The following is a 19712-nucleotide window of genomic DNA, read 5'->3' as shown; positions in this document are numbered from 1 at the left end:
CAGTAAATTCAAGGTCAGGGTGCCCTGCTCAGAATCCATTCCCCTTTTGGCCTGTAACACATTTCACTTTTCAATTACGGAAATTCTTTTCCCTTATTCTCTGAAGTCTAAGCAGGCATGAAATACAGTAGCTTACTTCCCAATTGACCACAGGGGTGGCCAACACCCAAGCATGCTCAAACCTAGTACACCATTCACCCATGAAGGAAATGATCTATTTGGCAAGAAAGGTGAAAGAGACCCCCTCTCACGGGACTTTGAATCTTGAGGAGCCATCCAAGGATAAAAGGCAGCCTGAGCCAAAACTTCCTGACAGCAGTGATATAGTCTAGAGAAACTGTCTGTAAATTCCTGCTACTGACTGCCCTAGAGTTTCCCCAGTTCTCATTCTTCCTACGGCCTGATTAGCTCCTCCTTGCCTAAGTAATCCAAAATCAATTTCTTGGCTAGGCATGGTGGCTCAGGCCTGTAAACCGAACACTCTGGGAGGCCAAAGCAGGCAGGTCACCCGAGATCAGGAGTTCAAGACCAGCCTGACCAACATGGTAAGACCCTATCTCTACCAAAAATACAAAAATTAGCCAGGCATGATGGCGCATGCCTGTAATCCCAGCTACTCAGGAGGCTGAGGCAGGAGAATCACTTGAACTTGGGAGGCAGAGGTTGCACTGAGCTGAGATCACACCACTGTACTCCAGCCTGGGCAACAGAGCAAGACTCCATCTCAAAAACAAAACAAAACAAAACAAAACAAAACCCCCCAAAAAAGCAATTTCTTTGCTTGCAACTAAACAGTGCTGAGATAATTCCATACTTCCTCCCTATGGGAGGAAAACTTTCCTCAGAAACCCCTATGGCTTTAAATCTCACCTATATTGAGTACTTTCAATTCTAACCTTAGTCTCTGCCTCCCGTAGGAGGACCTAACCCATTCCTAACTTCAGTTTGGACATTTCCACTTGTTGCAAACACTTCACGTTCAACAGGTCTACAAAACTTTCCCCTACACTCTACACCCAACATACTTCTGCTAGTATCTCAACATACTCAATTGCTCAGCTTACTCTTCTGTTCTTTCACTCTCACAATTATCAAGTCTGCAATTACCAACCTCACTTCACGAATGTAGCTTGAATCCAGTCTTTCCACTTCATCTCCATCACTACTGCCTAAGTTTATAATTCACCATCATCATTCCTCTATCTGCAATAACATCACAATTTTCAATGTTCAGATCATCTCATTGAGACCTTTTGCCACTCTATTCTTTATGTCTTCATTTTATTTGGAAACATTTTATCCTAACATATGTAACAATTTATTGCACTTTGTGTTTTACATGTCTATTTCCCTTATTTGAATATAAATCCTGGGGAGGGGAAGGGAGCGGGGGATGTAGGTCAGTGTCTGGTGTTGTTTACCCGACTAACAAGCATAGTACTTGGCCATTAGAGAACACACTTAACTAGCTGCTGAAAGAAGAAATGAATAAACCATAGCAGTCTTCTGCCAGGCTTTCCTGCCTCTAGCTTTTCTTTTCTGCAATTCGCAACCACCACAGCTGCCAAAGTCAGCTTTCAAAAAGGCACATCTGCTCAGGTCTCTCTACTACTTAACCTTTACGGTCTCCACTGACCTCAGGATAAAATTAGATCATCTTAATATGACATACAAAACTCAAAATCTGGCCACAACCTTTCTTTTGCTTTTTTTTTTTTTTTTTTTTTTTTTTTTTTTTTTTTTTTGAGAGGGAGTCTGGCTCTGTCGCCCAGGCTGGAGGTCAGTGGCCGGATCTCAGCTCACTGCAAGCTCTGCCTCCCGGGTTTACCCCATTCTCCTCCCTCAGCCTCCCAAGTAGCTGGGACTACAGGCGCCCGCCACCTCGCCCGGCTAGCTTTTGTATTTTTTAGTAGAGACGGGGTTTCACCGTGTTAGCCAGGATGGTCTCGAACTCCTGACCTCGTGATCCGCCCGTCTCGGCCTCCCAAAGTGCTGGGATTACAGGCTTGAGCCACCGCGCCCGGCCTCTTTTGCTTTTTAAATAAATTTTATTTCATTCATAGAAACTTTATTCACAGTAGCCAAAAATAGAAGCAACCTATATATTCATTTACGCTAAATAAACAAATTGCTCTATATCCATTCAATGGAATATCTTTCAGCAATAAAAAAAAATATATAGTTGGTTCATGTATCTTGTCTAGTTTTCTATTTGTTTACAGTGAAAGGGCAAGTTGAGCATCAGATACTCTATCATGGCAGAAGCAGATATTTCCAGCCTATCTCTTTTGCCTCATCCCATCCCACTACTGTGTGGTGCAGTCTACACCACACTACAATTTTTCCTAGACTTTGCCGAGCAATTTATTATGTCTTAATTTCTTTTCCTGCCTCAGTCATCTCTTTTTCATGCCACCTGACCTGACTCATATCCTACTTCATCTCTGGTAGCCTTCCATTTTCTCTAGGAAGAGAGATCTTTTTCTCCCTCTACGTTTCTACAGCATATTGTTCACTACAGCATTTATCTCAAGGTACTCTGTGTATGTCTCCCCATGAAAATGAATTTCTAATAATAATGATAATTGCTAATATTTGGGTACTTGCTACGTGCCAGGTACTGTTCTAAGCACTTTACCTATATTAAATCATTAAATCTTCATAAAACTCTATGACACAGCTACTATTATTTATTTATTTTTGAGATAAGATCTCACTCTGTCACCCAGGCTGGAGTACAGTGGCACAACTACGGCTCACTGCAGTCTCAACTCCCAGGCTCAAGTGATCCTCTCGCTTTAGCCTTCCAAGTAGCTGGGACCACAGGCATACACCACCACACCTAACTCATTTTTAATTTTTTTTTTTTTTAATAGATGGGATCCTACTGTGTTGCCCAGGCAGGTCTTGAACTCCTGAGCTTCAGCAATCCTTCCACCTTAGCCTCCCAAAGTGCTGGAATTACAGGTTTGAGCCACTGTACCTAGCCACCAGGTTCTATTTTTATCCTTGATTTACAGATGAAGAAACTAAGGCACAGAGAAGTTAGGTAAATTGCCTAAGATCTCATCGCTTGACAATGGTAGAGGCAGGATGTGAACTCAGAGAGTCTGATTCCAGAGCTCATGCTTACTATACTGTCTCTCATAAATTCCTGGACGGCAGCAACTGGGTCTTATTCTTGTTTGTACACCCATCCCCAGAGCACCTCAAATATTTGTGGAATGAATTAAAATTTATAATTTTCTCCTAGTCATCCAAAAAAAAGTTCTTCATAAGTAATGTAAGTTTTCAGTCAGTAATTATAGAACTGAATCTAGAAAGGGTCTTTCATAAACATGGAAAAGACTAAAATTAAATTTCTAATAATAAATTCATAGAGCTCTGAAGAATTTTACCATGCAGAAAGGGCTAATAAGGTTTTTTAGGTAGCCAAGTAACTGTAGTGAACTGAGGAACATAAAGTCCCTACAAAGGAATCAACACACCCTAAGAGAAGAGACTAAATGTCATAATTTGTCTCCAATAACTACATACTAAATTAATCCTATCCATTTAAATCTGAAATTGAGAGCATAGTGTTTTGAAGGCAAAAGCAAAAAGACAGAGTATTTAAACAAAAATTTAATCCTAAAAGCCAAATCTGTCAAGAGTAATCAATGAAAATAAATAAAGCCTTATTACTCAAAGTATCAGCTATGTTTTAGAAACAACAAAGTCTAACCAATTCTCTATTGGAAAAGTATTGGTCATTGCCTGTGAAACAACTAAAAGTACTTAAATTTTAGTGATTTATACAGAAATTTAGGTAATTAAAATTTATATATAACTTTATATAAATTATATGTTATATATATATTCCACAAGTGGATAATTATATTTAGTTAGGGAAACAGTAATAAAACCATTGGGTAGAAGTTGTGTTGAGAGGAAGGGGACAGTTGATGCATGTTGTTACCTTCAGTTTCTCCCATTCTACCAATCTATGTCACATACCTGGGCCATCCCACATATCACTGTTCAGCTTGGACAAGTCCACTATCCCTCATCCAAAGTCCTTGAAACCAAACCAAATGTCTTTGAGAATTCAAAATTTTTCTGATTTTAGGAAGGTGCATTTTACCCAACACAGCAGCAAGAACTGGGCAGCATCCTGTAATCAAAAGCCTTAATATTTCTGCATCAAATGCATAAATATTCATATTAAATAGGATAAACAAAGACTATAAATGGCCTCACATCAGTTCAGGTCAGATTTATAAGTCTAAAAAAAATTCTGTTTTCTGAGCTTTTCAGATTTTTAAATTGTGGAAAAAGGATTACAGACTTATACTATTACATTGCATTCAACCTGGTTTATTCTCTGCTTGAGAACTGACAACGGCTTCCTTACCCGCCACATTCAGATACAACATTAATTTCCAGACTAGTCTGGAATTGGCAACATTACTGGAAATCATCTAGTCAAACTCCTTACTTCATTGCTTAGGAAACTAAAGCCCAAAGAGATAAAATGACTTGCCTGGGGATCACACAGTTAAGTACTGACAGAGATGAAACTACAACACACACATCTCTGTCTCCCAGATCTTCTTTCTCTTTCTCTCTCTGTCTCTCTGTCTGTTTGTGTGTGTGTGTGTGTGTGTCTCTCTCTCTCTGGATTTGAAGTGCTTTTTTTAAGGCTTTTCAAAATAAGAAATAATTGGCCAGGTACGGTGGCTCATGCCTGTAATCCCAGCACTTTGAGAGGCCGAGGTGGGTGGATCACGAGGTCAAGAGATCAAAATCAACATGGGGAAACCCCGTCTCTACTAAAAATACAAAAATTAGCTGGGCGTGGTGGTGCACACCTGTAATCCCAGTTACTAGGGAGGCTGAGGCAGGAGAATTGCTTGAACCTGGGAGGTGGAGGTTGCAGTGAGCCAAGATTGCGCCACTGCACTCCAGCCTGGCAATGAAGCAAGACTCTGTCTGAGGAAAAAAAGAAATAATTACATACAAACACAAAGTTGCAAAAACACTACAGAGTCCTACATACCCTTCACTCAATGGTGAAATCGTGTAATAGCTATAGAACACTAAAACCAAAAAATTGATATTGATAGATTGTTAACTACAGACCTTATTCCATTTTCAGCATCTTTTAACCTGCATTTATTCTTTGTGTAGGTGTACAGAGTTCTTTGCAACTGTATTAGTCTGTTCTCACATTGCTATAAGGACATACCCAAGACTGGGTAATCAAGAAGAGGCTTAATTGATTCACAGTTCCAAATGGCTGGGGAGGCCTCAGGAAACTTACAATCATGGCCAAAAAGCACCTCTTCACAGGGCGGCAGAAGAGAGAATGAGTGCCAGTAGGGGAAATGCCAGATGTTTATAAAACCATCAGATCTCATGAGAACTCACTCACTATCATGAGAACAGCCCCGATGATTAAATTATCTCCCACCAGTTTCCTCCCATGACACATAGGAATTATGGGGATTACAATTCAAATTGAGATTTAGGTGGGGACATTCTGACCCTGGCCCCTCCCAAATCTCATGTGCTCACATTTCAAAATGCAATCATGCCCCCCAAAGTCTTAACTTATTCCAGCATTAACCCAAAAGTCCAAGTCCAAAGTTTCACATGAGACAAGGCAAGTCCCTTCTGCCTATGAGCCTATAAAATCAAAAGCAAGTGTGTTACTACCTAGACACATCTCTCTGAGGCTACAGGCACTGGGTAAAGACATCTGTTCCAAATGGTATAAATTGGCCAAAACAAAGGGGCTACAGGCCCCATGCAAGTCCAGAATCCAATAGGGCAGTCATTAAACCTTAAAGTTCCAAAATGATCTCCTTTGATTCCATGTCTCACATTCATGTCACGCTGACACAAGAGGTGGGCTCCCACAGTCTTGCGAAACTCTGCCCCTGTGGCTTTGCAAGGAACAGCCCCTCTCCTGGCTGCTTTCACAGCTAGCATTGACTGTCTGAGGCTTTTCCAGGCACATGGTGTAAGCTGTAGGTGGATCTACCATTCTGGGGTCTGAAGGATGTTGGCTCTCTTTTCACAGCTCCACTAGGCAGTATCCCAGTGGGAACTCTGTGTGGGGGCTCCAACCCTACATTTCCCTTCTGCACTGCCCTAATAGAGGTTCTCCATGAGGGCTCCACCCCTGCAGCAGACTTCTGCCTAGATATCCAGGAATTTCCATACATTCTCTGAAATCTAGGCAGAGATTTCCAAACCTCAATTAATACCTTCTACACACCACAAGCTCAACACCACATGGAAGCTGCCAAGGCTTGGGGCTTGTACCCTCTGAAGCAACAGCCTGAGCTGTACCTTGGCCCCTTTTAGCCATGGCTGAAGCTGCTGAGTTGCAAGGCACCAAGTCCAGAGGCTGCATACAGCAGGAGCGGCTGGACCTGGCCCAGGAAACCATTTTTCTCTCTCAGGCCGCCAGGCCTATGATGGGAGGAGCTGCTGAGAAGGTCTCTGACATATCCTGAAGACATTTTCCCCATTGTCTTGGCAATTAGCATTTGGTTCCTCACTACTTATGCAAATTTCTGCAGCCTGCTTGAATTTCTCCTCAGAAAATGAGATTTTCTTTTCTATTGCAACATCAGGGTTGCACATTTTTTAAACTTTTATGTTCTGTCACTTCTTGAATGCTTTGCTACTTAAAAATTTCTTCCACTAGATATCCTAAATCATCTCTCTCAAGTTCAAAGTTCCACAGATCTCTAAGGCAAGGGCAAAAAGCCACCAGTCTCTTTGCTAAAGAATAGCAAGAATGATCTTCACTCCAGTTCCCAAAAAGTTTCTCATTTCCATCTAAGACAACCTCAGCCTGGATTTCATTGTCCATATCACTATCAGCATTTTGTCAAAGCCATTCAACAAGTCTCTAGGAAGTTCCAAACTTTCCCACGTCTTCTTCTGAGCTCTCCAAACTGTTCCAACCTCTGCCTGTTATCCAGCTGCAAAGTCACTTCCACGTTTTCAGGTATCTTTACAGCAACACCCAACTCTCTGCGGTACCAACTTACAGTATTAGTCTGTTCTCACATTGCTCTAAGGAGATGCCCCAAACTGGGTAACTTACAGAGAAAAGAGATTTATTGATCCAGAGTTCCGCATCATGGCAGAAGGCAACTCTTCACAGGACGCCAGGAGAGAGAATGAGTGCCATTGGGGAAATGCCAGATGCTTATAAAACCATCAGCTCTTGTGAGAAGTCATTCACTATCACGAAAACAGCCTGGGGGAAATTGCCCCGATGATTTGATTACCACCCAAGGAGTCCCTCCCACATGGGGATTATGGGGATTACAATTCAAGAGGAGATTTGGGTGGGGATACAGCCAAACCACATCAGCAACTTTATCCCATGTATAAATTCACACACCCACCACCACAAGAGTCCCAACTGTTCTACCACAATATTCCTCTTTGTATTTACACTCCTCCCTATTCCCCACATTGTCCCTGACTCCAGAAAATACTTACTGTTCTCCATCTCCAGTTCTGTCATTTTGAAAATGATATAAATGTTATATAAATGGAATCAGACAATATATAAACTTTTGAGATAGACATTTTAAAAAATTGGGTAAAATTTACATAAAATTTATCATCTTAACCATTTTTAAGTGTACAGCTCAGTAGCATTAAGTATATTCACAGTGTTGTACAACCAATCTCCAGAACTTCTTATCTTGCAAAACTGAAATCCTATAACTATTAAACAACTCTCCATTTTCCCCTTCTTCCAGTCCCTGGAGACCAGTCTGTTTCTACACACTGTTTCTCTAAATGTGACTATTCTAGACACTTTAAATAAGTGGAATCACACAGTATTTGTCTTTTTGTGACTGGCTTATTTCACCTAGCATAATGTCCTCCATATTTCACTTAGCATAATGTCCTCCAGGTTCATCCATATTATGACACATGTGCAACCTCAAACACATGGGCTCAAACAATCTTCCCACTTCAGCCTCTAGAGTAGCTGTCTAGCTAATTTATTTTTAGGAGCCACCATGTCTAGTTAATTTATTTTTTTATAGAGATGGGGTCTCACTATGTTGCCCAAGCTGGTCTCAGACTCCTGGCCTCAAGTGATCCTCCCACCTCAGCTTCCCAAAGTGTTGGGATTACAGGCATGAGCCACTGTGCCTGCGCCCTCCTTCTTTTTTAAGGCTGAATAATATTCCATAGTAATGTATACCACATTTGTTAATCCATTCAACCATCAGTGGACAACTGGGTTGCTTCTACCTCTTGGCTACTGTGACTACTGCTGCTATGAACATGGGTATACAAATATCTCTTTGAGACACTGCTTTCAATTCTTTTGGAAACAGACCCAGAAGCAGAATTGTTGGATCATATGGTAATTCTATTTTTAATTTTTTGATGAATGAGATAGACTTTTTTCACTCAGAATAATTCCTCTGAGATTCACCCAAGTTGTTGTGTGTATCAATGGTTCATTTCTTTTTATTGTTGGGTAGCATTTCATTGTTCTGTATGTACCACAGTTTGTTCAACCACTCACTAGGACATCTGGGCTGTTTCCAGTTGGGAAATAATTAAAGACAAAATTAAAACAGTATAACAAACAGTATGTATGTAGAGGATAAATTAAAGAAAGGAAAACTTTGAATGTAAGGGAAAGAATGTTGAGGAATCAATTCACAATGACCAACTACAAAATTCCAACATGAGACAGAAAATGGTGGGAACCATGATACTGAAGAAATAACACACAAAATCATCCCAAAATAAAGGATATAGGATTAAGTTAAGAAGGCCCTCATTCTTCACTCCAAAAACCATCAAGGTGAAATTTTGGAACATCATTCTAAAGAAAGGATTTTTCCTCTAGAAAGAACACACAGTCCTATCCAAGCTGTGGAAGGAAAATGGCATCAATACAAGAAACTTAACTGCAAAGGAGAAATATATATATGTAGGATTTTTCTACCTATAATTCTATAGGTTATGGCAGTCTATTACAAATAAAGCTGCCACAAACATTTGTGTACAGGTTTTGGTATGGACATAAGTTTTTATTTCTCTGGGATAAATGCTCAGGAGTCTGATTGCTGGGCTATATGGTAAGTGTATGTTTAAACTGATTGATCAATCAAGTGATTGATTGATTGATTGGTTGAGACAGGGTCTGACTCTGTCACCCACGCTGAAGTGCAGTGGCACCATCACGGCTCACTGCAGCCTCCAATTTCCGCGCTCAAGTGATCCTCTTACTTCAACCTCCCAAGTAGCTGGGACCACAGGCATGCACCACCACACCCAACTAATTTTTTATATATTTTGTAGAGACAGCATTTTGCCACATTGCCCAGGCTGGTCTTGAACTCCTGGACTCAAGTGATCTGCCTGCTTCAGCTTCCCAAAGTGCTGGGATTACAAGTGTGAGCCACTGTGCCCAGTCGTATGTTTAATTTTATAAGAAATTGCTACGCTGTTTTCCAGAGGGGCTGAACCATTTTACATTCCCATCAGCAATGTATGAGAAATCTAGTTTCTCTGAATTGTTACTAGAATTACACATTATATTTTTTATTTTAGCCATTCTAACTGGTACATAGTAGTATCCCATTGTTGGTAGAAGAGCTGAGGCAGGACTGGCTTGTCTGTCATAATGTAAAAGAGTCTTGGAAGATGTCCAGGGTCCAGGGTCTAAAACCCCTCGTAGCCTCTGGAATGTGCACAGACTTGTTGGTTCCTTGCTCCTTTCTTGTAAACATGTCCTCCATTATCTCAAGCAGCAGAGCATATTCTATATGCATCAAAGGAAATGCTAAACCATCACAGCTACACTTAATGCACCACTACCTTTCTACCCCCACGTCCCCATGCCCTCACCTGTTTACCCTCATGTCCTCACCACCTGCTTCTTTGTTCACCAATAAATAGAGTGGGCTCCCAGAGTTCGGGGCCTTTGCAGCCTCCAATCTAGCGCTGGCCCCCTGGACCCACTTCATGCACTCTTAACTTGTCTTTTCTGATTCCTTTGACCCCGCCGGACTTTGTAGCCCCCACAGCCTGGTGTTGGGCCTGATCACCCCAACATCCCATCGTGATTTTAATTTGCATTTCCCAAATGGCTAGTAATGTTGAACATCTTTTCATATGCTTACTTGCTATCTTTATAGGTTTTTCTTTTAGCCCATTTTCTTTTCTTTCTTCTTCTTCTTTTTTTGTTTATTAAGTGACAAAGTCTTGCTCTGTTGCCGAGGCTAGAGTGCAGTGGTACAATCATAGCTCACTGGGAAACAAAGCAAGACTCTGCCTCAAAAAAATAAAAATAAAAAACAAAAAAATACAGCTGCTTAATCCATGATTTTAGTTATAATTTACAATAATCATTACCTGCTTAACCTCTGGATCAAATGCCTGCTCCTTTGCTGAAATGCCTGTGTACAGTGTATACACATATATATACAGATATAGATCCACACCCCAAACGTTTCTTTATTGGCTGTCTATGAGTTTAGGCTATTTAAATAATGTGCAACACATTATCGTAGGTAAATAGAATAAAATTATATGCAGATTAGCTCTTTCTTTTCTTACAAAATATAGCAATTCATACCTACTACGACAACTTTGCAAAAACTTACTTATTCTGTGCCTTTCCAATTTTGTCACTGTACTGTAGTACTACAAGGCAGGTTAGGCAACAATTAGGAAAGTTTTAGAACCATTAGTCTTACAAACTTTCATCTAGGGTGCCTCTGGTGTCCTCTGAAGAGATATTCTCCAAACCCTCATCTGATGTTCTTGCAACTAAGTAGATGAACTACAGTTCTCATAATATACACATTAATAAGGCTCTTTTTAGCTCCACCCTTTTCACTTCTGTGCTTTATTATGGACTACAATACTCACAATGCAATACTACAGCCCCTATCATTGACACTATCATTCCCATCAAACACAAAGAAACCTCGTACTGGATTACCAAAAACTAAGAAACCTGGGCCAGGCGCAGTGGCTCACACCTGTAATTCCAACACTTTGGGAGGCCGAGGTGGGCAGATCATGAGGTCAAGAGCTCGAGACCATTGTGGCCAACATGGTGAAACTCCTTCTCTACTAAAAATACAAAAATTAGGTGGATGTGGTGGCATGTGCCTGCAATCCCAGCTACTCGGGAGGCTGAGGCAGGAGAATCGCTTGAACCAGGGAGCCAGAGGTTGCAGTGAGCTGAGATCACGCCACTGCACTCCAGACTGGCAATAGAGCAAGACTCCGTCTCAAAAAAAAAAATTAAGAAATCTCTTAGTTCTCATGTTATGAGAACTAGGAGTAACCTGAACTCAGAAGTTGTTTATGAGAGTATAAACTGGTACATTCACTTTAGAAAGCATTCTAAAGATAAGCATGTGCACATTCAACAATTACACTCCTGTTTTTATATCCTCATGACATGAACACCAAAAGGTAGGCAAACATATTTATAACAGCATTTTTCATAATACCAAGAAATGCAACAACCCAAATGTTAATTACAAGATGACTGTGAGGCCCAGCGCAGTGGCTCACGCCTATAATCCCAGCACTTTGGGAGGCTGAGGTGGGCGGATCACAAGGTCAGGAGTTCGAGACCAGCCTGGCCAACATGGTGAAACCCTGTCTCTACCAAAAATACAAAAATTAGCCAGGCATGGTGGCAGGTGCCTGACGAATTTTTGAGAGCTACTTGGGGGGCTGAGACAGGAGAATTACTTGAACCTGGGAGGCGAAGTTGCAGTGAGCCAAGACTGTGCCATTGCACTCTAGCCTGGGCAACAAGAGTGAAACTCTGTCTCAAAATAAATAAATAAACAAATAAAAGATGACTGTGGTATATTCACACAACAGAATTTCATACACCAGTGAAAATCTAATGAACTACAGTCAAACACATCACATGGATGAATCTCAGAAACCATGAATTTTAAAAAGGAAGTCGCATAAGGCCATATACAATAAACTATCATATTTGTACACTGCAAAGAAACCAGTAAAACGAAACATTATTATTTAGAAAAATAACAATGTAAATTTACTTATTTCATTTTGAGACAGGGTCTCTTGCCCAGACAGGAGTGCAGTGGCATAATCACGGCTCACAACAGCCTTGACCGCCCAGCTCAAGCAATCGCAATTCTCCCAAGTAGCTGGGACTACAGATGTGCACCCCCACGCCCAACTAATTTATTTTATTTTTTATAGAGATAGGGTTTTGCTATGCTGCCCAGGCTGGTCTCGAACTCCTGAGCTCAAGTGATCTTTCTACTTTGCCTCCCGAAGTGCTGGGATCACAGACATGAGCCACCACACAGGACCCATGGTAATTTTGAAAAGGAAAAATGTTTAAAAACAGTTTAGTGGGAGTCAGGGAGATGGACTGAGGAGTACACATTTAGCTTCAACAGGACTGATAAAGTTATAGTTCTTAAGTTGGGTAATAGTAGGCTTATTCGTTTCATTAAGCTTTAAACATATGTGTGTGTGTATGTGTTTTGAGTGTGTATCATCTAGAATCTCTGGAAAACTAACATTCCAGCTAGTCATAAGGTGATGTTCCTGATAACTAGGAACAATGCCAAGGAATAAAATCACTTTATTACCACTATTTAATAACTTCTGTGGTAAGAAAATGACAGGTACCTCAAAAAATTAAAGCAAGGGGTGGGTAAGAGAAGTGAGTGTGGCTAAAAAAGAGCAACATGAGGAATATTTATAGTGCTGAATATGTTCTTTATCTTAACTGTATCAACATAAATACCCTGCTTATGATATTACACCATCCTTTAAAAAGATGTTACCATTGGGAGAAACAGGGTTAGGTGTATATTAGATATCTTTGTGTTATTTCTTCCAACTGCATGTAAATCTACAACTACTTCAAAATAGAAGTTTACTTTTAAAAAACAACAACAGAAACAGGTCCTTTTAGTCCTGGATTTCTCCACCTTGGCACTATTGACATTTTGCAGCACCTAATTATTTCTTGTGGGTCTGTCCTAGGAATTGAAGGGTAGCATCCCTGGCCTCTATCCACTAAATGCCAGTAATGCCAGTAATGTGCCTCCATTTGTGACAACCAAAAATGTCTCCATACATGCCAAATGTCCCCAGGGTGGGAAAATTGCCCCAGTTGAGAACCAGTGCTCTAGTCATAAAAGCCAAGAGATATGAAAATGTTCCTAATTGAAGAAGATGAAAGAGATAGAACAACTAAATGCAATACTTGATTCTGGACTGAATCCTGTCCTGGAGGGTAAAGAATGCTATAAAGAACACTATTAGGCCAGTTAACAAAATTGAAATTAAACGGTAGATTAAATAAAAGTATTGTATCAATATTAAATATACCTAAGTTGGTAACTGTAGTGTACTTATGTAGGAGATTACCGCTATGCTTAGGAAATACATACTGAAGTATTTAGGGGAAAAGGATCATGATGTATGCAATCTACCACCAAATGATTCAGAAAAAAATATATAGAAAGATATATACACGTGAATAGTATATATGTGTGTTTATGTATTTAATGAATATATTGACATATATAGACATATATCTACGTAGTAGGTGAACTGATTAAAGAGTATGCAAGTGTGTTCTTTGAACTGTATTATTTTTGTAACTTCGCTGTACGTTTAAACTAATTACATATCAGAAGTTGGGTTTTTTTAAGCGGAAGAAAAAAAAAAAAACTTGGCAGGGCACGGTGGCTCACGCCTGTAATCCCAGCACTTTGGGAGGCCGAGGCCAGTGGATCACGAGGTCAGGAGATCGAGACCATCCTGGCTAACACGGTGAAACCCCGTCTCTACTAAGAACACAAAAACAAAATTAGCCGGGCGTGGTGGCGGGCACCTGTAGTCCCAGCTACTCCAACCTGGGTGACAGAGCGAGACTCCGTCTCAAAACAAACAAACAAAAACAACAACAACCAGAAAAAAAAAAACTTTATAAATCCTAAAGGGAGGTTTCACAGCAGTAGTACAGCATAAGCGATAAATATCCCAAGAAGATAATGACTATTAACGGGACAAATTCCTACTTCAACCCCAAGACATTCGTTGGAAATAATTATCTACCTTCAGCCTCTCTCTCTCTCTCCTTCCCTACTTTCTGGAGGTGACCCCCTGAACAGTGCAGGACAGAAAATTAATCTATCCCATTAAAATAAAAACAATAATTTAAAAAAACCCATCTCTAGGAAGTGACTCAATAAACATACATCCCCGCTTGATTTCTCCACAAATCGCTGAGGCATCTTCATCCTCAACAATTAAGAAGCAAAATCGCGGAAAGCATACAGTGTTTCAAAGAAAACCACTTATCCACTCAGCTGAGCAAGAACGTTAAGTGGACTAGAGAAGAGACAACATAGAATGTCTAGGAGGACTGAGTAAAAAGGAAGGGCTAAAAAGAGACAAAGCAGGAGCCAGTCTGAAAGAGGTAGAATGCGTGTGCTCGCCAGAAAAAAAGTATTCCAACGAGTGCGAGTGTGTCAGCGGGAGAGGGGTAGCTCACCTGGCTGTGGTAAGCAGAGGGTGCTGAGTGCCCACCAGCTTCTGCACCTGCATAGCGATGTTGCTGAGCTCGTCGCTCAGCAGGCAGCGAAGGCTCATGAAGGACGTGGGGTACCCCACGATCTTCTCCGCCTCTGACACTACCTGATTCCAGTGGGCTGGGGACTTGGAGGACTGACCACGCCAAGAGCCCACCGAGGAGATGGTGTCGAGGGACGGGGACCACCACAGGCGACGCGGGGAACCCGAGGCTCCGAGATAACGGGGCAAGTGCAACAGCAGCTGCCGAAGGTTCATGGTTTGAGTCTGGAAGGGTCTGGGACCTGGGAGTATCCAGAGGTGGCGCGGGAAACAACCCGGGGGCAGAGGAGGAACTTGCAGTAACTAAAAGGAAGCGGCAAATTCTTGACCCTCAGAGGAGGGTGGCTTCCTGGAGCAGTGACCAGAAACGAACTTTAACTGCTGCTTTCTGCGGCCCAGTTTGGGCAAACAACAGCCCCAGCTCAGCACTGCCCCCGGCCACCCGGGGTAGAAACCACAGCCACTGCCTATGCGGAGGACGCCATATTGGAGGCATGGAATGCGGCCTGCCGTAAAGACGGAGGCGGGTTGTTAAGAATGCTCTCTACTTTACGGCGTACCCGAGAACGCCCCCGAAGGGGCGGTGCTTTGGAGGTGAACCCGGGAAGGCGAGGCTCAGCTCCTCCCACCCCTCCTCTCTGGGCCAGCGAAGGTCGCCGGTGACAGGGCTCAGTTGTTGGGGGCGAGTGGTCCTTCTGCACACGGCGTGTGGGCCGAGTCTGGATTCATTAGAGTCCCCGGCGCCCAGCACTGAGTGGCATGCATAAGTATTGGTGTCACGAACAAGGGTCAGACCCCGGCTCGACCGCAAGGAAGGGCGTCGGGCGGAGGGCAGAGGCACCAGTTCCTCCCGGAAGCCTTTCGTCGCTATTGCCACCAGCCCCTGGAAGTGGCCGTGGCAGGGCGTGAAGGCGGCCCTTCGGGCTGCATGCCTCCTGGAGCTAGGGCCACGGCTCAGTGGTGGAACGCCTAGTCGGGGCGTGGGGCTGAGCCCTCCTGCCCTCACGGCCCAACCAGACGAAAGATGGCGTGGTGCGGCGGAAAGGGATCCCAAGGAAAGTCCTCGGATCCAGCTTCGAATTACCGGCCTGCTCTCTGAGCCCTGGGAGAAGCAGCGGTGCCTCCTTCCCGAGGGTGCGGAGAGGAAGAATGAAACGGTGCCTGCTCCCTGCCTGTTATCTTCCTCTTTATGCCTAGCCTGAGCTCAACTCCAGGATTCAAGACTATCGCTGACTGGAATGCTTTTCACATACTAGTTCATGTATTACTTTATTTAATCCTCAGAACAGCCTCATTAAGTAGATAATATTAGTATTCTCCGTGTTTTGTATGAGGAAACTAAGGTGCAGTGGAGTCGTGTAAGTTGCCTAAGAGCACACTACACAGGGATGTGAGCCCAGACAATCTGGTTTCAGAATCCGTATTCTAACCAAAAGATTACACTGTCTAAATAATAGGCTCCCATCCACTCTTTTCTCCTTATTGCTGAGAGGAAACAACCAATGTGATTATCTTTTCAGTAATGCTGCCTTTTTTTTTTTTCAAATGTGTCTAGGATCTTACCTCCTATCACCTAAAACAGGTGTTAACCGTTCTTAATAAAGGATATATTATCCATTTTTTACACTTTTAAAAATAGCTTGTAAAACTCTTAAAACTTTCAAAATCCTTCCAAATTCATGGTATTTTATTTTTATTTTTTATTTGTTTTTTGAGATGGGTCTTGCTCTGTCGCCCAGGCTGGAGTGCAGGGGCGTGATCTCAGCTCACTGCAACATCTGCCTCCCAGGTTCAAGCAATTCTTGTGCCTCAGCCTCCCAAGTGGCTGGAACTACAGGCGCCCGCCACCATGCCTGGCTAACTTTTGTATTTTTAGTAGAGACAGGGTTTCACCATGTTGACCGAGCTGGTCTCAAACTCCTGACTTCGGGTGATCCGCCCACTTCGGCATCCCAAAGTGCTGGGATTACAGGTGTGAGCTACCGTGCCCGGCCTGTCAGTATTTTTTAAATGAGCATCATGCATAATACTGTACCAGCCTCTTGAGCTGCAAATAAAAATTGGGACTTAAAAACAGAGTAGTTGTTCACTTTGCAAAACAAGATGATTTTTTCTACAAAGGATTTAGCTTCATACTCTTCCTTTGGCAAGTTTTCCTTGTGATTTAAATATTTTATTTTTTTACAAAAATTCAGTTTAGGTATAACTTTTCAGGGGCACATTTTATTTAACGTGAATGGTGATTATAAGTATTAAACACAGTCTATGCCCTCAAAGTAAGTAAGCTGAAGTTTGAAAATAATTCCTGTGAAAGAGATAAACTCTTGGCAACAAAATTCAGGTCTGTTAGGAGATGAAAATAAATATGGAGAGTGAGATACTTTACCATTCCAACAAGTTCCAAGGCCAGAGCTTCTGGGTTATCCAAGGTGAAAGAAGTCATGAAAATACAAAGAGAGATAGAGACTAATGTGATATATTGTGCACCTGAGGCTGTTTCTTCAGCCTCATGATACCTTAAGGGTAACTTTTCATGCAATTTCCTCAGTAGCAATTCACAGCATGTACTTTAATTTCTCCACAGAAGCCAAGTGCATTATTCTCTGGTCATACTCTATTAACCAAGTTTTTGATTATTCATGGAACTTTGGGTCCCATTTACTTTAAATAATCAGCACTTTCCTTTATACTTACAGTTAAAAGGTTGCATTATACTTAATGATAATCAGTTTTTAGAAGGTTAAAATAGTATTTGTTCTTTAATCTCCCAGATAAATATGTTATTCCTTAGAGTCTTCATGATTAAACAAATTTCTGAATTGCTAGTGACTTTTGGAGGAACAGGGAGGGGGAGTATCTGTGATTCTGCCCTTCCTCTGCCACTGATAATAGTTATTTTAAGGATGTCTGTGAATGTGTGCATAAAGAAAGAATACAGCAGGATTTCTCAGCCTTGACATTATTGGCGTTTTGGACCAGATAATTCTTTGCTGGGGGAAGTGGGGGCAGTCCTGAGTATTGTACGGTGTTGAGTAGCATTCCTGACCTCTACCTACTAGATGTTAGCAGCACCCCTTTGCAAGTTGTGACAACCAGGTATGTCTCCAAACATTACCAAATGTCTGTCCCCTGGAGTGCAGAATTGCCCACTGGGAAATAGGAGATGCTGAAAGAAAAAGTGTCCATCCATGACATTTACTCCTACAAAGCAGCAGAAGAGGTAGTCCTGAGTGTGAGTAGACCTGCAGGTTAGAGAGTGGTCACTCCACATCTATGGAAACTTTCAGCCACACTCAGGGACTTCCCCTTGGCATCGGAGTTGTTTTGGAGACAGTAAGCTGACCAAAATGATCACAGTTCCTCCTCTACGTTTTCAGGATTCTGAAGCTTATACCAGTAGAACTCACTTACTGGCAACTCTGCATTCTACTGACCTTAAAAAGAAGTAAGGTTATATTTGATGTCCTTTTCTTTGGCTGGAAACCCAAGCCAACCTTGGAAAATACAAGGTCTTAACAATGATAGTGATGCTGTGGGCGTTGGTATTTCCACGATTAGGTGAGTGGAAATAGATAGAGATATTGCAGCCACCCTCCTTCTGTCACCCTCAATAAAATCACCTATTGTTTACCCTGAGAGAGTTCTTCCAAAGGCAGATGAAAGCATCGTGGTATATCTTGGGCCAAGATGATAAAAGGAGGCAAAAATCCAAAAGTTTGACCACCTACTTGGTTAGCAGGCTATGGAGATGCCACATAGTGCCATTAAGAATGCAAAATGGTACACGGCAGCTATGGAAGGGAATTTGATAATCCCTAGCAAAATTACATATATATTGCCCTCTGCCCTAGAAACCCACTTCTAGGAAAATATCCCAAAATATAAAATGACTTAAGCACAAGGTTATTCATTGCAGTATTATTTGTAATACCAAAAGATTGGAAACAATCCAGATAACCCCAAGTAAGAGTTGGTTGAACAAACTCGAGTAAATCTGCACAGTGAAACTATGCAACTGTGAAAAAGAATGAGGGCCATTTCTTTACACCAAGGTGAAATGATCTTCAGAATATATATTAGAGTAAAAAGAAAAAACCCAAAGTGCAAACAGTAGATATGCTTTTTTGTGTAAGATAGCTAAGCTACAAATGCATATTTGCATATATTTGGAATAGGAGGAAAAGTGGAGGAGACAGGCATGGAAGCTAGACTACTCTGAATATACCTTGGCTATATAGTTTTGATTTTAGAATCATGTATGTGTTTTACATTTTCAAAATAATTTCAAATCCAAAAGAAAATTACAATTCCTAAAATTTGAAAACAAATAAGCTAAGTGTATATTAAGTTGGTGTCATAACCATACCAAGTAAACACTTTAATTACTTTAGAAAATATTGTTTTCAGCCACGTGCAGTGGCTCAAGCCTGTAATCGCAGCACTTTGGGAGGCTGAGACGGGTGGATCACAAGGTCAGGAGATTTAGACCATCCTGGCTAACACGGTGAAACCCCCATCTCTACTAAAAAAAAATGCAAAACACTAGCCGGGCATGGTGGCGGGCGCCTGTAGTCCCAGCTACTCGGGAGGCTGAGGCAGGAGAATGCCATGAACCTGGGAGGCGGAGCTTGCAGTGAACTGAGATCCGGCCACTGCACTCCAGCCTGGGTGACAGAGCGAGACTCCGTCTCAAAAAAAAAAAAAAAAAAGAAAAGAAAATATTGTTTTCACTGTACAATCGTAATAGAATATATGCTCAGGATAAATAGAACTACAAGGATATCTTAAGCTTTAGTCAATAATCTTATTGCTGGTTGAAATACAGATAGTATTATAGTACTTTCAAACTATTCTTGTATATTATAGGTAAAAATACTAGAGTTTTTAGGAACAGGGATTTTCAGAGTAAGTAGAATGGATGTAAAATTAAAGTTGAATTAGAATATGAACTTATGATTCTTTTCTTTTAAAAAAATGTATTTCTTATATCCCAGTAAGAATTATTAGGGGAAAAAAAGCATTTTACTTCCTGTGTCCCTTGGAAAGGCCTAGAAGTAATGACAATCTTG

At 41.5% G+C, this 19712-nt stretch overlaps 1 protein-coding gene across 1 annotated transcript in view; it reads right to left on the bottom strand.

Annotated features, from left to right (window-relative positions):
• The window catches only part of PDSS2 (decaprenyl diphosphate synthase subunit 2), a 116768-nt gene extending 101608 nt beyond the window's left edge, over positions 1 to 15160 (bottom strand). The window contains exon 1 of the mRNA XM_017878761.1: positions 14564 to 15160. Within this exon, the coding sequence (XP_017734250.1) occupies positions 14564 to 14859 (296 nt within the window). The 5' untranslated portion in view covers positions 14860 to 15160. The remainder of the gene's footprint in view (positions 1 to 14563) is intronic.
• Positions 15161 to 19712: the final 4552 nt, after the last annotated feature.

This window comes from Rhinopithecus bieti, unplaced genomic scaffold (assembly GCF_001698545.2).
Source record: "Rhinopithecus bieti isolate Rb0 unplaced genomic scaffold, ASM169854v2 scaffold_11508, whole genome shotgun sequence".
Taxonomy (NCBI): domain Eukaryota; kingdom Metazoa; phylum Chordata; class Mammalia; order Primates; family Cercopithecidae; genus Rhinopithecus; species Rhinopithecus bieti.
This window is presented reverse-complemented; position numbering and strand designations above follow the sequence as displayed.